This window comes from Chenopodium quinoa, unplaced genomic scaffold, assembly GCF_001683475.1.
Source record: "Chenopodium quinoa cultivar QQ74 unplaced genomic scaffold, ASM168347v1, whole genome shotgun sequence".
In the NCBI taxonomy this organism is placed as follows: Eukaryota; Viridiplantae; Streptophyta; class Magnoliopsida; order Caryophyllales; family Amaranthaceae; genus Chenopodium; species Chenopodium quinoa.
The window spans coordinates 3,516,554-3,533,953 of NW_018743292.1; the positions used below are offsets into that span (position 1 = coordinate 3,516,554).

The window sequence follows — 17,400 nt, forward strand, 5'->3', positions numbered from 1 at the left end:
CCAGTTCAAAAGGCGAGTGGCCCGTTGCCTCTTTTTCAGTTGTCCGAAGGGACCAAAGGGTTCCAGGGAGCTCCTCTAGCCATTTGGACTTTTGATCTTCCACCCTCTTCTTGAGGGCATTTAAGATCTGTTTATTTGCAGCTTCGGCTTGTCCGTTACTTTGCGGGTGGCATACCGCTGAATATGCCAGTCTGATGCCGAACTGATCTGTATACCGCTTCAGCGGTAAGTTATCAAATTGCCTCCCATGATCGAAGATAAATACTCTCGGGATGCCAAAGCGAGTGATGATATTCTGCCAGATAAATTTTCTCACAGTTTGCTCTGTAATGTTCGAGGCTGCTTCGGCCTCGATCCATTTACTGAAATAGTCGACACCAACTATCAGCCATTTTTTCTGGTACACAGCCTCTGGAAATGGTCCCAGTATATTCAGTCCCCATTGGGCAAACGGGAGTGGATTAAGGATCGGCTGAAGATCCCTTGCTGGCTGATGGATAACTGGAGCGTATTTTTGACATTTTTCGCATTTCCGAACCAGCTCCTTAGCATCTGCGATCATGGTGGGCCAGTAATATCCAGCCCTTAATGCCTTGTGGGCTAAGGTTCTTCCCCAAATGTGGTTCCCACAGATGCCGAGGTGAATCTCCCGTAGGATATAATCTGCATCTGTTGGTCCCACGCATTTCAGCAATGGGGCTGAGAAGGACTTTTTCAGAAGTTCCCCCCTGAAGACAATGAACCTAGAACTGGTTCTCTTCATCTTGGAGGCCAAAGCTTTATCCTCAGGAGTTTCTCCCCGAAGCTTGAAAGCTAGGATGGGGTCCATCCAACTAGGCTCTGGGTCAGCGCAGCACACTTCAGGTGCTTCGTCGACACTTCTCTCTCGACGCACTTCTACATATACAGATCTGTTCAGCTCGGTAAAAGATGAACTAGCAAGTTTGGAGAGTGCATCGTCTTGAGTATTCTGACCCCTTGGGATCAGCTGAACCTCAAAAGTTTTCAGCTCTGCAATAACTGATTTGATCTTGGCAAGATAAGCTATCATGGAGGGCTCTTTGGCCTCGTAGCTGCCACTGATCTGATATGCAACTAGTTGAGAGTCTGTTTTTAAGCAGACATGATCGGCTTCCAAGGAGATGCACAATTGTAGGCCGGCGATTGCTGCCTCTTACTCGGCTTCATTGTTCGAGGCCTTAAAAGAAAACTTTAGTGCATACTCAAAGGATTTGCCTTCGGGAGAAGTTATCACTACTCCTGCCCCCGAACCGTTTTCGGTGGAAGACCCATCCGTAAACACGGTCCAGACTTTCTTTTCACTGTCTAGCGCTTCTTGGTATGAGCATTCGGCCAAGAAATCCGCTAGAGCCTGAGCCTTAATGGCAGCCCTCGGACGGTAGCTGATGCTGAATTCGGTGAGCTCAAAAGCCCACTTGGCTAGCCTACCAGATTTTTCAACCTTGCCGAGAACTTTTTCCAACGGCTGATCAGTTAAGACCACTATCTGATGGCAATCAAAATAGGGCCTCAGCTTCCGAGCAGCTACTACTACCGCGAAAGCGACTTTCTCGAGTAGAGGATAGCGGGTCTCGGCATCCGTCAGTGTATGACTGACGAAATAGATCGGTTGCTGACTCTTACTCTCTTCCCTCAGCAATACTGCGCTGATGGTGGCTGGGCTAACGGCCACATATAGGTATAAAGTTTCTCCTTCAGCTGGGCTAGCCAGCGTTGGGAGTCGAGCCAGATGCTCCCGAAGCTGTTTAAAGGCGTCTTTTTGCTCTTCCTCCCAAACGAGCTCTTTTGTTTTCGGGAGTTTTAGGGCTTTGAAGAAAGGTAACCCCTTATCCGAAGCTCTGGAAATGAACCTCGAGAGGGCTGCCATTCTTCCGGTGAGCCGCTAAACATCCCGCTTCGTTTTCGGCTCAGGAAGGTCGAGCGCCGCTTTGACTTTAGAGGGATTGGCATCAATCCCCCTTTTGCTGACCATGAACCCCAGGAATTTCCCTGACTTCACGCCGAAGACACACTTCTTCGGATTCAGCTTCATCTGATGCTTTCTCAAGGTGGCGAAAGTTTCAGCCAGGTCCTTTACATGGTCCTCTAGTTTTTTGCTTTTGACGATCGAATCGTCAACATAGACTTCCATGTTTCGGCCCTTTTGATCGGCGAAAACTTGATCCACCAGCCTTTGATAAGTTGCCCCCGCATTTTTCAATCCGAAGGGCATCATTTTGTAATTGTACACCCCAGCGTTCGTGACGAATGCTGTCTTGGCTCGATCGTCGGGGTGCATAAAGATCTGATGATACCCCGAGAATGCGTCCATGAAGCTAAGCAAGGCGTGGCCACTTGTCGAATCGACTAGCTGATCGATTCTCGGCAAGGGATAGAAATCCTTTGGACAAGCCTTATTTAGGTCCGTGAAGTCAACGCACATCCTCCAGGTACCATTGGGCTTCTGAACCATCACCACATTTGCCAGCCATTCTGGATATTGGCAAGGTTCAATGAACCCTGCCTCCAACAATTTTTTGACCTCGGCTGCGATGTCTCGGTTCTTATTGGCGGAGTAATTCCGCTTCTTTTGCTTAACTGGTCGACACGTCGGGTCAACATTAAGCTTATGGGAGATGAGGTCTGAACTTATCCCGGGCATATCAGCTGCCGAGAAAGAAAACACATCTCTGTTGTCCCGAAGGAGCTGAATAAGTTCACAACGGGTGTTTGGATCAAGGTCCATCCCAATTGCTACACATTTCTCACCGTCTCCTTCGGCCAACTGGACTGTTTCAGTCTGTTGGTCCATGTCCATTGCCGATGGACTGGACTCTTCAGAATCTGGCCTGCTGCCAATGTCAGCAGGTGTCCCAGTCTTTGTGTTCTTCGGCTGGCTCTCTGAGTCTTGCGGCTCAGCTGAAGAGCTAGCCTTTTCCCTTTCGGGCCCTTTTTCTCTGGGCTTAGATCCTTGGGCCGAAGCACTTAGGCCTTTCGGCTTTTTTGTGCTTGGCTCTCTTTCTTTTTCTTTCTCCTCCTCATCCTTGTCGTCATCTGGGCGACTACTGGATGGCTTGAGGTAGTTGCACCTTCGGGCGTCCTTTTGGTTGCCCTGTATCCTTTCGGGGAAGCCGGCGTCTGAGACGTAGATCATCAGCTGATGATAAGTTGAGACGACCCCTTGGATCTCGTGAATTATAGGTCTCCCCAAAATCACGTTGTACACTGAAGGAGCGTCGATGACCAAAAATTCAATCATGACGTTCCGGGCTGCCTCATCGCAACCGATGGTGACAGGAAGTGTCACCTTCCCATCTGGATAAGTTGAAGCCCCATTGAACCCGGATACCGGATAGGGTACCGGCGTAAGGTGCTTGGGCTTCAGCTTAATTTGATTGTAGGCCTTTCGGAACAGAATGTTTGCTCCACTGCCACCGTCAACAAGGACCTTACTGACGTCGTGGTTGGCCACCGTGGCGATGATCACCAACGGATCCTCGTGAGGGAACGTAATCCCCCGGCAGTCGGCGGCTGTGAACGTCATGTTCGGCACCGGCGACTGGGGAGATTGAATGTCAGCGTTGTTCACCTGGTGAGTCAAAGCTCTAAGGTGGCGCTTGTGCTCCCTCCGAGAGTATATTCCTCCCGAGATAACATTGATCGGAGGGAATTTCCCCTCCGGCTTTTTACTGTTTTTCCGGGGGAAATCAAGGTCCTGCCGAGGGTCCTTTGCTGACCTCTCGGATTCTTTTTTCTCGCGGTGATCCGCGATATATTTTTTCAAGTATCCCTTCCGGACCATGTCCTCTATCTGGTCCTTCAGCTGGATACACTCCTCAGTGTTGTGGCCCGAAGACTCGTGGAACTCACACCACTGATTTTTATTTTTTCGCTGATACCACTCTGGGAGTGGTCTCGGCTTTCGGTAACTCTGCTCCTCCTTCGTCACACTGTAAATTTTGGCGCGTGGAAGAGAGAGCGGAGTGTAGGACTCGTATCTGCCTGTGTATGAGGCAAATCTTTCCTTCTTTGGGTCGTTGGCCAAAGATTGCTCCGGGGCCTTTGACTTTCCCTTTGCCTTATGGCCTTGGCCTTCAGACAAGGGTATTTGCCTCTGTTTCCCTCCCCCGGATTGAGGTTGGGTTTTCGCTTTGTTCCATTCTTCGGCTCGGATGAACTTATCCGAAGCACTAAGAGCTTCCTCCAAAGTCTGCGGGGTATGCATGACCATGAAGTCTAGGAACTTTCCTGGCTGAAGGCCATTCTGCATTGCGAAAACGGCTAGCCCCTGGTCCAGCTGGGAGACGCTTGATGACTCGTTACTGAAACGGGTCAGGTAGTCTCGGAGGCTTTCGGTTTCCCCCTGTTGCAGACTCATGAGCTCTGCGGTAGTCTTCTCTCGGCGGTTTGCCGTGGAAAACTTGCTCCTGAAGTTGGAGGACAGATCATCCCACCCTGTTATGGAGCCTTGCCTTACTCCCTTGGAGATCCACGCTTGCGCGACCCCCTTGAGAGTGGTTGGGAAATATTTGCACCAAGTCGCCTCGGATCTGGGGCAAAGATGCATATGAGTCTCATACGAGGCCACGTGGTCCTTCGGATCCGTGGTCCCGTCATATGTGATGTGCGAAGGGATTTTAACCGTGGGTACGCGCTCTTCCAGTATCCATTGCTCGAATGGTGAACTAGCGGGTAGCATAATGGCCTTGCCCTTGTTCCTGGCCGAAGGGACCGCGCTCCGCCCTCTTAGAGAGGTAGGAGTGGTTTTCGTCCCTGGCTGGGAAGTCTGGGCCTCGGCTGCAGGGAACGAGAGGCGACTACGCACGCTCGGTTCCTGGCCGCCGAGTCGGTCAAGGACGCTTCTGCGAACAGTCTCAGGTTCTCGGTGAGTAGATTCTGGCCGAGAAGCTGAGCTGCTGCTCTTATGCGCTTCTGGTCTTGAGGATGAGGATCCTTTTAAAAATTGAGGGTTCTTTTTCCTCTGTTTTTCATTTTTCCAAGAATTCTCCTCCCACTCTTCCAGCTCCCGGAAGGAAGGAAGCTTCCCACCATCATGGTCTAACTTCCTCCGCTGATGCCGGGTATGCGGAGGAGTTCGATCACGAGGTGGTGGCATATTTTGTGCCCTCATCGCCTCCATGAGTACTGCCAGCGCTCTTGCCACCTCTTCCGAGCTGGGCCCCGTCAAAGGGGTCCTCGGCCGAGTGTGGGAATGAGGGCGCGCAGCCGATGGTTGGCTTTGGGACACTGAATATGTCCTATGATCGGACTGACCCCTGCTAGACCGAGAGTGGACCGGCTTATATTGAGAGTCTTGAATTACGGGAGATAGGGAATCCTCCTTGTATGATCCTCCCTCCGAGCCGGCACCCTTGGGAGAGTTCCGGTCCGGCGAGGGCGATGGTGTAGGGGTTTTAGGCTTTTCGCCCGCTCCTTGACGGAGGCTTTTGCTCTTGCGGTTCCTAGCCATTGCTGCTAAGATAATTGCAGGATGATCTTGGTTAGGAATTTGGCTTAAAGATTTTTGAAAGTCTTCCCCACAGACGGCGCCAAATTGTTTCGGGTGAAAACAATGGGACCTTGCCGAAGGTCCGCTGAAATGGAGAAGACTGGATTCGGTCCAAGTTATGTTGGGCCGAAGGTTTCCTGCACAGTAAACACACGTAAACTAGCCTCGGGGGTGTTGCCGAGGAAGGCCCCTCCGATGCTAAAGTCAGTACAATGTGTAAGAAGAAGACACTATGCAAGAGAGCTTGTAGCTTGAGGCTTTTGTGGAATATCTCAGAATGTATGAATCTATGAATGAAATTAGAATATGAATATCTGAATATGAATGAGAATGTATCAATATGATGGCTTTATACCTCATCATACATGGAGAGGTTGGGCCTTAGCCCAATTGGCTTGCTTTGTGGGCTGACCTTTGACTTTAGCACAATTTGGAGAGTTGAACCCTGACCTTGGGCTTTTAATTGGATCATTTAGTGCTTAGGCCCAATTGGACTAAATTGGACCCAAACAATAACTAATGCCCCTTACATCTTTTATATGCTGTCTATTTCATGCTTAAAAATCTTAGGAATAATGTTTTACTACTTGTTTCAGCTCATCATTGTAGCTCTGTGTACGTGGGTGCACCCATCGTTGACGGTGGCATTACTGATAACAGCTGATCCTCCCATAGCAAAGCCTGGCTGCCAGGATATCTGTGGGAATGTAAGCATTCCATACCCATTTGGAATAGGGGATGATTGCTACCACAGCCTACCATACTCGCTTACTTGCAATACCTCTTTGTTGCACCCAAAACTTTTTCTGAATGAATTTAACCTTGAGGTTGAACAGATAAGTATTCATACTTTGGTTCAGAACACTATAACAGTAAAAACTCCGCTGCAGAAGACCTGCAGCATCCTAGATACAAATATAAGCAGCATCGATCTTAGGGTAACTCCTTATTTGTTTACGGCAGGGTACAATTCTCTTTTTGTTGGGGGTTGTGGGAGTAGCACCCTCTTGTTAGATAGAAGCAATAAGATCATAGGAGGGTGTGCAACAGTTTGTGATAAGAGCCCTATGATAACGAATGACTGCATTGGCCGTGGGTGTTGCAGCTTTAATCTTCCTGCTTCACTTGACTTCTACAGCATGAACATTTTCAACTTTGGTAATGGTACTAATGACTGCACAAACACCATGTTAATGAATAGAACCTCATCAATTATCAGCGAGGCTGTTGATCCAAGTCTCTCTAAGTTTGCAGTAGTCCCGACAGTACTGGAATGGACACCCGGAAACATAACAATGCCCGCTGATGACCCAAACAAAAATTGTCAAGGCCCTCCAGATAAGTATGATTGCTATTGCAATTATGGAACTTTTGGGAATCCTTATCTTCCATATGGGTGCCAAGGTAAGCATTAAAGATCCTTACTCTCTTATCTCTTATATACTACATCATTTCAGAAAAAATTAATCGCTGCCTAATTACAATTTCTGATTTAGTTCACTTTTCCTAATTTAATCAGTCCCTAAAGAATGCAAGGAATGTAAGCTAGGGTGCACCAAGCAAGGGAACCATTATCTCTGTGTCCGATGCAATGAAGATAAAGCTTATACAAGGTTGGTCCTTCTGGTTCTTCTTGGTGGTAAGTGTTTCATACTTATGTTCTACTGTTATTATGTTTCAAAAAAAAAAAAAAAAAAAAAGGTTCTACTGTTATTAATCAAGGAGTATCATTTAGACTACCATGAAAGACAAAATAAGGATTGCAACAGATAAATTAGTAGTGCTACATGCATTATTATCATTTTTTTTTTCTCTGTTTGAAACTTATGTTAAGCATATATGAATGTAAGACTGTGATGAGCCTTTTAAGTGCTTCATGCAGGTTCAATCATTGGCTTATCGTTGTGTACTGGAAACATAAGCTGCATATATCTTTGTATTAAGAAACGGAAGCATATGAAAATGAAAGAGAAATTCTTCCACCAAAATGGTGGTTTTTTGTTGAAACAACGGCTTTCTTTGAATCAAGGCAGCAATGATTCAACAAGAATATTTACTACTCACGAGTTGAGGGAAGCCACCAACAATTACAGCAAGCATAACATTCTTGGACGTGGTGGTTTTGGTACAGTGTATAAGGGGATTTTACCAAATGACCAAGCAGTTGCAGTTAAAAAATCCATGGTAAGTGATCAGAGTCAAGTCGAGCAGTTCATCAATGAGGTGGTAATCCTAACCCAGATTATCCACCGAAATGTGGTAAAACTCTTAGGATGTTGCTTGGAGACTGAAGTCCCTTTGTTGGTCTATGAATTTGTTTCCAATGGAACTCTTTTCGATCACATACACAATAATGGTGCACGTTGGCTTTCATGGGAAAACTGTCTGAAAATTTTAACTGAGGCTGCCAATGCAAATTCTTATCTGCACTCTGCAGCTTCAATGCCCATCATCCATAGAGATATCAAGTCTTCCAACATTCTCTTGGATGATAATTTCACAGCAAAAATAGCGGATTTTGGAGTTTCCAGGTTAGTCCCCATTGATCAATTTCAAGTTACCACCCTGGTGCAAGGAACTTTTGGGTATCTTGATCCAGAGTATTTTCTTACAAGTCATCTGTCTGAGAAGAGTGATGTCTACAGCTTTGGTGTAGTTCTTGTTGAACTATTAACAAAGAGAAAACCAGTTTCCTGGGAGACCGGACTGGAAGATAGAAACTTAGCAATGCATTTCATTAGTGCAATCAAGAACAATCAGTATTTTGATATCCTTGAGCCTCAACTCATGAAGGAAGCATCTCCTGAGGAGCTTATTACTATCGGAAATCTTGTAGCCCAATGCCTTAGTGTAAAAGGTGATGATCGGCCATCCATGAAGGAATTTGCAAGTGTGTTAGATGGATTATGTAAGCAGACACAGGATCATCAGCTTATTCAAGGCAACAATGAGATCCATGGCTTGTTAAGTGAACATCGGCTTTTTCAGCCCTCCATAGACCAGAATTCATCTTGTCAGTTGACTTTTGAGAAGGATATGATTATTGAGATATGCTCTCCTCGCTAGCTTGTAAAGTACATAGTATATCTTATATCCATAGTGTAAGTATACTTTGTTATTAGTCTTATGACTGCGAGTTGTATTGTTTCAAAACAGTATGCAGGGGTGCATCAACTGTCAGAAATTTTTATTGATTACAGACACTGAGATAAGTGCAAAATCACGTTTCCAGAGCAGAATGCATTTTTATATCTTTGGAGGTCAGATTATCGGTCTATCCTTAGTTGTTAAGATAACTGTTTTCGAGTTCTTAATATTTGTTTACAAGAACACTTCTTGCATGTAGCCGTTCTGCTTCATGTAGCTTGCTTTCTTTCTGTCTTCTGCTTTGAGTTGACTAGTTCTTCAGGAATTAGTAATGTTGTCTTACGTAAAGGGATTGCAATGCAAGTAATTATTACAAAAAAATTGTTATAACTAAATTTTATTTTCATAAAAACAACTGACTAGCTCCTAGTCTCTTTTAACTTAATTACTCAATTACAATAGTTAGTTGATTTCAAAACTGCTTAGCGCCTTTCCTTAATTACTACGGAGCAATTCATACTGATAAGTTGGATTCTTCTTTCAATCCCTAGCTATAATATTCTTATATCGGAGCTAAGCTTGAGTGTAGTCAGTAGAGAGATGAGAAAGGAAGAGTGAATGAGTGTTTTTGTTATTATTGTGTTAAACGAAAATAGTATAAACTTGAAGTATGTATACAACATATTTACAAGCTAATAACAAACTTCCTCAAACTAAGCAAACAATAAAACTAACTCAACAACTTGATCTAAACTATGAACTCCAACAAACTTGCGATTTAATAGGGGCATTTTTGCATTACAAGGACTTGTGATATGCAAATTTTCATCACACATTATTTTTTAAGATTCAGAGTTCATGAATATGTTATGAGCCAAGCAAATCATATTTTTTATGCTTGAAATCACACCTAACATCAAACTCCTCTTGCAATCTTAACTACATATATCTCATGCAAATGTGATTTTGACCTTTTACCAGGAATTTGGCAAGAGCCGTGTGTAGCTTTCAATCTGGCCAAACTCCCAAATTCCTGTCATTTGTACAGATGTACTGCTAGCTAACTGCTGTATGTATCTCAAGTGTTCTCCATGTGCTATCTTCTTTATGTAAGACAAAAGTGTAATTTTATATCAAAATGTATAGTAAAAACCATATCATACACGTGTACTTTACATTAGGAATTTCTCTCAAAAGGTAGACCTCTTAGTAATTATTTTCCTTACCTTAAAAATAAAAAATTATTATATCTACTAATGTATAGGTACGAAGTATAAAACTTTTGATTAGTAATTATAAAGGTATAACAAGCTCTAAAAGCTTGAACTAATCTTCCATGCCTTAAGGAGTCATAGTTATGTACACTTTTTAATTTAATTTTAAGATAATAAAGTTGTTGATATATGAAAATTTAAAGGCTAAATATAAGAATTTATTATCTTTTGTAAATTGATATTAATTTAGAAATATTTGACAAAATCATGTGTTAATTAATGTATATTCTTTAAGCTTGTCAATTGATGTTTTATTTCAATTTTTATTTTCACTTTTTCCATCAACACACAATTTATTTACGTAGTACTCCCTCCGTCCCATAATACTTGAGATATTAGGGTGGACACGTAGTTTAAGAAAAATACAAGTGAGTCCATTTAAAACATTTATTTATTATATAAATAATTTTCTTTTGTATTTTTATATTGCAAGAAAACAACAAGTAGGGGTGGGGTAGTGAAGAGAGAGAGAATGTAGGAACATTATTTTATTAATGGTAACGTGTCAAGTATTGTCAGATGGACAAAAATGAGAATTGTGTCAAGTATTATGAGACGAAGAAAATATATTATTTTTTTAAAACATAAATTCTTCTTTAAGATTAAGTTACAAAGGAGTGAACGACTTCCTTTAAAAAAAAAAAAAAAAAAAAAAGGATTGAGGGTTAATTGGTAATTTAGCGTTCTTCATTGAGTCACTCTCACAGTCTCACTCACTTCATTTCGCCACCAGTCCACCACCGCAACCTCTCTGAAATCCCGGCCAAATTCAAACTTTTTCGAGATTGATCGAATTTAGAGTCACTCGCTTTTGGTAAATAGTTCTTTTACTTTGTTTCACTGCTTAACTCTCCCTCCTCTTTCTTCTTGCAGCGTCAAAACTTTGAATAATTTTTTATTTTTTTTTTCTAATTTTGTGAATTTTAAACTGAAAGATTGATGAATAAATGATGAATTAATTGACAATTAAGGGTTTGGGTATATGATTTATGTATTGCATTTGGGCATTTCTTACAAACCAATAATTTATGATCTTATATAGTGATGGGAATGATTAAATTTGATTCATTTGTATTGGGTTGTCCAGCAGTCCAGGTATATTGATTTCAATTTTGTATATTTTAATCACAAATTGAAGTTTAATGTCTGCATTTTCAATGTTAATATCTGGCTTTGTTTAACTGAGTAAACGTATTTGAATCGCTGTACGTTTCTGGCTGTGTATTGATTAATATAAACATCTCTTTCATTGAAGCCAATTTCTTGATAAGGGTTTAACATCTATTTTTTCCTTCCATTTTAGAAAAACCTGTTGTAGATTTGGTGGGTTAAGACTTGATTGTTCGGCTGTTGGGGGGTTTGGTTTGCAATCAGTCTAATCACTGATGAGTTTTAAGATTAGTTTGCTTCTTTCATGGCACATCATATCCAGGAGGTGAGGCAGACGATGATAAGGGGGCGACAAATAGCTTTCCTTCAGTTGTGTATGGTGATGGTGTAACTGTGGAAGAGTGCCAAAAGATGTTTCAGAGAAGTTTCTGATGCAACATTTGGAAAAATTCTGGGTGTAACATTGGAGACAACTTTATTAAAAGCTGTTGATTGTAAGCAGAAAGTTAGTGGTGGTTATATACTTGGTGGAGGGGTAATGGTATTTAGCAATAATATGAACATGCAAGATGAGGTCGATCAAGTTCTGATCTATGAGCTCATTCATGCTTATGATGATTGTATTGCAAAAAAATTGAATTGGGCTAATTGTGCTCATCATGCTTGTAGTGAATCGTGCTGGCCATTTGAGTGGTGATTGTCACTTCAAATGAGAGCTAATTGCATGGCTATATGAAGCTCTGGGGTCATGAACAATATTGTGTGTAGAGGAGAGTGATGAAATCAGTGTCGGCCAATCCTTTCTGCTCAGAAACAGCTGCCAAGGATGCAAAGGAAGCTGAATGGGATACTTGTTACAATGATACATGACCCTTTGATAGAGCTCCTTGAGATATGCTAGCTTTTTCAGAAGTGGGTGATGTTGTAACACTTACAGCGGGTTACAGAAATTTGTTTACATAACTTTATCTATAATTATTGAAATACTATCTGATTGTTGCACTATTTTTAACTTTTTAGTAGATAGGCAGTTCATTACGAAAATGGTAGATTGTATTGGAATTGCCCAGATTGGTATGGACATGAATCAAAGAAATCTGAATTGGCTAAGCATGATTCTAATCTTTCATCTCTCTTAAAATCTGCTGCTGATGCTTCTTGCAGTCTAACCTCTTTTCTGACCAAAAGATTATGGCAGATGTGAAGGATAACAAAAGGAACCTGGAGCCAGTCATGATTTGTCTTTCCCCAATTCTCAAGTTGGAAATCAGGTGTAGTTATCCATTTTCGTGCTTGATGTGTGAACGTTATGTGTAGAGTTTTTAATGCTTCCTAAGTACATAGCTATTCTTGGCTCCCTGATTTATCTGTATATTGTTTGCGAATATGCGACATTTTGTAAAATTAACATCCTAGTGGCCTCCTGAACTGTGTGATATTTCACGGTCTTGTCTGAAATTCAGGTTTAAATTTAGAATTACAGACACTGATACACAGATACACTTACAGAACCTTTGGCTTTTCTGGGCTACTTTTTTCTATAAATATGTTTTAGATATTTGAATTATGCACAGTTCATTAATTTTGGCTGGTAAAATCATGTTGACCTATTACTAAAATTTACAGTTTTAGCTGAATTGAAAAGATTTGTGTCATATGATGTAGATTATGATGTCTTTCCGGAAGATTGTATATCAATTTGGTTTGGAAGATTTCATGACTTTTATGTTTTCTGATTATTTGATGGCGGCTGTATTTACTATTAAGAAGGTGATCCAGGTGGATAAATTTTCCATTTCTCAAATACAAAAGCAGTCTGGTCTCCTAGATTAAGTGTCATAGTCAATATTGTGGAGCTAGCTAATTATATATCCTAATTGTTTTGTAAGTGTAATTTTTTCTGGAAGTGGGCCAGGGAAGCTGAATTATTATCTTTATTAATTGACTACTAACGTCTTATAAATTTTGTTGATACGGAGTATTTTGTTTCTATGTTTTGCCCTTGAATTCTACAGGCCAGCTGCATTGCTGATACTAAAATTCACTAACACAGAATTTGCTTTAGGTGAATTGGGTGGTAAGCTAGCAACCATGGATATGATGCTTGCAACACTGGCAGTTGTCCTATGGCTATCAAGAGATATAGTAGCCGCAGCTCCACCAATGGCAAAACCTGGTTGTCCAGATAAGTGCGGAAATGTTACTATTCCGTATCCATTTGGTATTGGTTCAAGGTGCTATTACAATGAATGGTATGAAATTACATGTAACACTTCAAATCCAATTCTTACCAAAATCAATTTTCAGGTGCTAAAAATTTCCTTAACGTTGTCAGAAGTGACAATTAATTGGTTTAAGTTTTTGTTTTTTAATATTTTTTTAAAAACACTTATTGGTCGTGAGATGCAAACTTTCCCACTATACCAAGCTTTGCATAACTTTAGACCACCGGAATATGGTAGGATCAAAAGCTTCTATCCTACCACAATTGATCTTCTTTTCAGGACTTGAATTTTCCATTTTACAGTTATACTCATTCTAGTTTGATCCGATTTTAGACCGATGAACGATCCAGTAGTGAGACCACCAAAAAAAAAAAAAAAAAAACCTCTCTTCTTAATTTCTTATCACTCTACTAGGGTTTAATAAGAACTATGGAGTACATAACTTCTTAATTTCTTAATTTTGATAGAGCTTCTTGAGATATGCTAGCTTTTTCATAAGTGGGTAGAGTTGTAACACTTGCAGCAGGTTACATAAATTTGTTTACATAACTTTATCTATAACTTTTCTGCAAGAATGTATATCAGTTTGGTTTGGAAGTACTTCATGACTTAATGTTTTCTGATCATTCAATGGCAGTTTTATTAACTATTAATAGGTGATCCAGGTTGATGAATATTCCATCAGCAAGTGTATAAACAGTTTGGTCTCCTATATCAAGTATTCTAGCTAGTCAATAATCAATACTATTCAGCTAGCTTATTACTTCCTAATTGGTTTCTAAGTGTATTTTGTCAGGAAGTGGGCCAGGGAAGCTGAATTATTAGCTTTAATGATTGACTATTCACATCTTGTAAATTTTGTTGATATTTTGGTTCAATGTCTTGCCTTGAGTCCTAAAGGCCTGCTGCATTGCTAATACAAAAAATCACAAACATAGATCGAATTTGCTATAGGTGAATTGGGTACGTAGTAAGGTGGCAACCATGGATATGATGCTTGCAACACTGGCACTTGTCCTATGGCTATCAAGAGATATAGTCGATGCAGCTCCACCAATGGCAAAACCTGGTTGTCCAGATAAGTGCGGAAATGTTACTATTCCATATCCATTTGGTATTGGTTCAAGGTGCTATTACAATGAATGGTATGAAATTACATGTAACACTTCAAATCCAATGCTCACCAAATTCAGTCTTCAGGTGCTTAAAATTTCCTTAAGTTCATCACAAGTGATAATCAATGCTCCAACCGTTGCTAACTGTACTGCACGAGATACAACATGGACAAGTGCTAATTTGGGTGGAAGCCCGTATAGTTTCTCCTCCATTTACAATGATTTTGCTCCTGTTAATTGTGTAGGGACTTCTTATATCAATGGTGGGGAAAATGTAGCGGCTCATTGTGGATCAGTTTGTAATAGTCAAATTAGGGACAATACAACATCCCAGGAATCGATTTGCCTATCTGGTCTCCCCTATCCTCTAACTATTTACAGTGTGAACATCACCCGAACAAATGGGACTTGCAGCTATGTCTTATTAGCAAACCGTGATTTCTTGAATAATCTTGAATCGTCTAACCCTCAGCAATCACTTTTGTCCCTAGTCAGCAATGGAAGTCATGTACCGGTTAATCTTGATTGGAAATATTTTTATTTACCTAATCAATTCTTAAATGAGTCCAGTTCTGGCAATTGTAACATGCATCAAGCTAATGGTGTTTACACATGTAAATGCCCGCAAAGACAAGGTGGTAATCCTTATCTTCCTAATGGATGCCAAGGTAAGTTTGACTAACCAACTTCCTCCCCCCCCCCAAACCACCACCACCCTAAAATTGAAGGTTTTTTTTATGGAACCATACCTTTTTTTTTTTTTTTTTTTTTTTTGGCAGAGTCGCCACGTTGTGCAAGCTGCAAAGGTGATTGTTACGTCATTTCTGATGATTATATGGATGTTGGGTGTTATATTCCTAAAAAGAGCAGGGCGCACCTTCTGGGAGTTGTTCTAGGTAACATTTGGACTTCATTGTTCACATGGCATTATCTCATTTAGTTCATTATCATAAGCAATTACTTTGAATATTTATAACGCTATGTCAGATGACAAGGTACGAAGGTTAAGGCTTAAGGAAATTGTTGAACCTCAAATTTAATACTAGTATTAGATACATATGACAGAATTAATAAACAAATAGAAAGGTGTATCATTGCTCATAAATGAGTTTATGATAAGAAAATAGATGCTTATGCAGAACGTTTTGTTTGCAGGATTGAGTATTGGCATAGGATCATTATTGGCGTCTCTAGGTTGCTATTGGTTGTGGCAGATTTTGAAGAGAAGGAAGAAGATAAAACTAAGAGCTAAGAACTTCAAACAAAATGGTGGTTTGCTGTTACAAAGACAAATGTGCTACAATGATTGTGTTGTGGAGAAAACAAAAGTTTTTACTGTCAGCGAATTAAAGGTAGCCACAGATAATTTCAATGAGAACAGAATACTTGGGCAGGGTGGCCAAGGTACAGTTTACAAAGGTATGCTGACGGATGGAAGGGTTATAGCAGTTAAGAAATCCAAAAAAGTTGATGAAAGCCAATTAGAGCCTTTCATAAACGAGGTAGTTATCCTCTCTCAAATTAACCACAGAAATGTGGTTAAACTTCTAGGGTGCTGTTTGGAAACCGAAGTACCTCTTCTTGTTTACGAGTTCATCCCAAATGGAACACTCTCTCAGCATATCCATAACCCAAGTGAAGAGTTTCATGTTCCTTGGAAAATGCGCTTGCAAATTGCTGCAGAATCAGCAGGTGCAATCGCATACCTTCATTCATCATCGTCTACTCCTATCTACCACAGAGATATCAAGTCTTCAAATATACTTTTGGATGACAAATACAGAGCAAAGGTTTCCGATTTTGGCACTTCAAGGACTATACTGATCGATCAGACTCACTTGACTACTCAAGTTCAAGGGACATTTGGATATTTGGATCCAGAGTACTTCCAATCCAACCAATTCACTGAAAAAAGTGATGTTTATAGTTTTGGAGTAGTCCTTGTTGAGCTATTGACAAGCAAGAAGCCAATCTCTCCTGATAAGTCTAAAGAATGGAGAAGTCTGGCCACGGAGTTTCTTCTTTTGGCGGGGAATTCTCGTTTGTCTGATATCCTTGATCCTCAGGTCTCAAAGGAGGCTAAGCAGGAGGAGCTAGAGGCTGTGGCTAACCTGGCTAAAGAATGCTTGAACTTGAACGGAAAGCAAAGGCCTACTATGAAAGAAGTTGCTATAGTACTCGAGGGGCTGCAATCGCGAAATGAAACTTCTTCAATACAGCAGACGTTCCCTGAATGGAACCAAGCGGTTGCTGATATAAGTGTGATGGACACAGCCCCCTTCACCTCAAGCACATTTTCTTCACAGGAAGAATATGCATTGATTCTTCACATATGAGCATTGTACCATGTACGCCAATCTTTTTGAATCTTATGGAAATTCAGGTTGAAGTTAATTATAGGTTTAGTTATGTTAAACTAAGTCGTTTCTATGAGGCAATGTAACTCTTATATATTTATTTATAATTTAACTACATTGCAATACTTGGTTTAGCCTTGTAAAGTGCAAAGCACACCATACCATTTTGGCATTATCGTAAATAAGTGGAAAAAATAGGGTTAAATCAATAATCCCACCTCAATTAACAAACCAACATCACAAAACCCAACAACTCATTTCTCCTGCAAATCATTCCCCAAAATTCTTTCTAAAATTCTCAAAACATCTAACAATTGCACAAGTGGCGGAGCATTCTCCTAAAAACCTCAAAGCACAACGACAAATTGCATAATCAAATTTGTCGTCATTTTCGATAAATAATGAAGGAGCAATTTGATTTATTCATCAATTTCGATGTATGATGCTCTTGACATGCAATGTACAATGAAATGTTTAACTAAATTTGATCATTTAATGAGCAAAATAAGATTATATGGAAATCATTCAAAAATTTGCTCATTTTACCGTAGTGGGCAAAATTTATGAATCAATATAAACTAAGTTCTTTAAAATTTTTGGCTGGTTGTGTTAAGCGTCACCGGTTATTATATTTTCTGTTTTACCTTTTTGTTCACAGTTGTTGGTTTTGTTTTTCCTTTTATTTGTTAGCTCTTTTGTCAAAAAAAAAAAAAAAAAAAAAAA

General features: G+C 40.6%; 2 protein-coding genes and 1 pseudogene across 2 annotated transcripts; all 3 read left to right on the forward strand.

Moving 5' to 3' along the window:
• The first annotated feature begins 6,084 nt into the window (after positions 1-6,084).
• Positions 6,085-8,575, forward strand: LOC110737219 (putative wall-associated receptor kinase-like 16). The gene is made up of 3 exons (XM_021917588.1): positions 6,085-6,913; positions 7,029-7,148; positions 7,392-8,575. The coding sequence occupies exons 1-3, from the start codon at positions 6,085-6,087 to the stop codon at positions 8,573-8,575; spliced, it is 2,133 nt and encodes a 710-aa protein (XP_021773280.1).
• Positions 8,576-8,666: 91 nt separating this feature from the next.
• Positions 8,667-12,090, forward strand: LOC110737220 (annotated as a pseudogene).
• Positions 10,252-16,811, forward strand: LOC110736447 (wall-associated receptor kinase-like 1). The gene is made up of 4 exons (XM_021916665.1): positions 10,252-12,251; positions 13,046-14,988; positions 15,100-15,216; positions 15,476-16,811. The coding sequence occupies exons 2-4, from the start codon at positions 14,190-14,192 to the stop codon at positions 16,654-16,656; spliced, it is 2,097 nt and encodes a 698-aa protein (XP_021772357.1). The 5' UTR covers positions 10,252-12,251; positions 13,046-14,189; the 3' UTR covers positions 16,657-16,811.
• Positions 16,812-17,400: the final 589 nt, after the last annotated feature.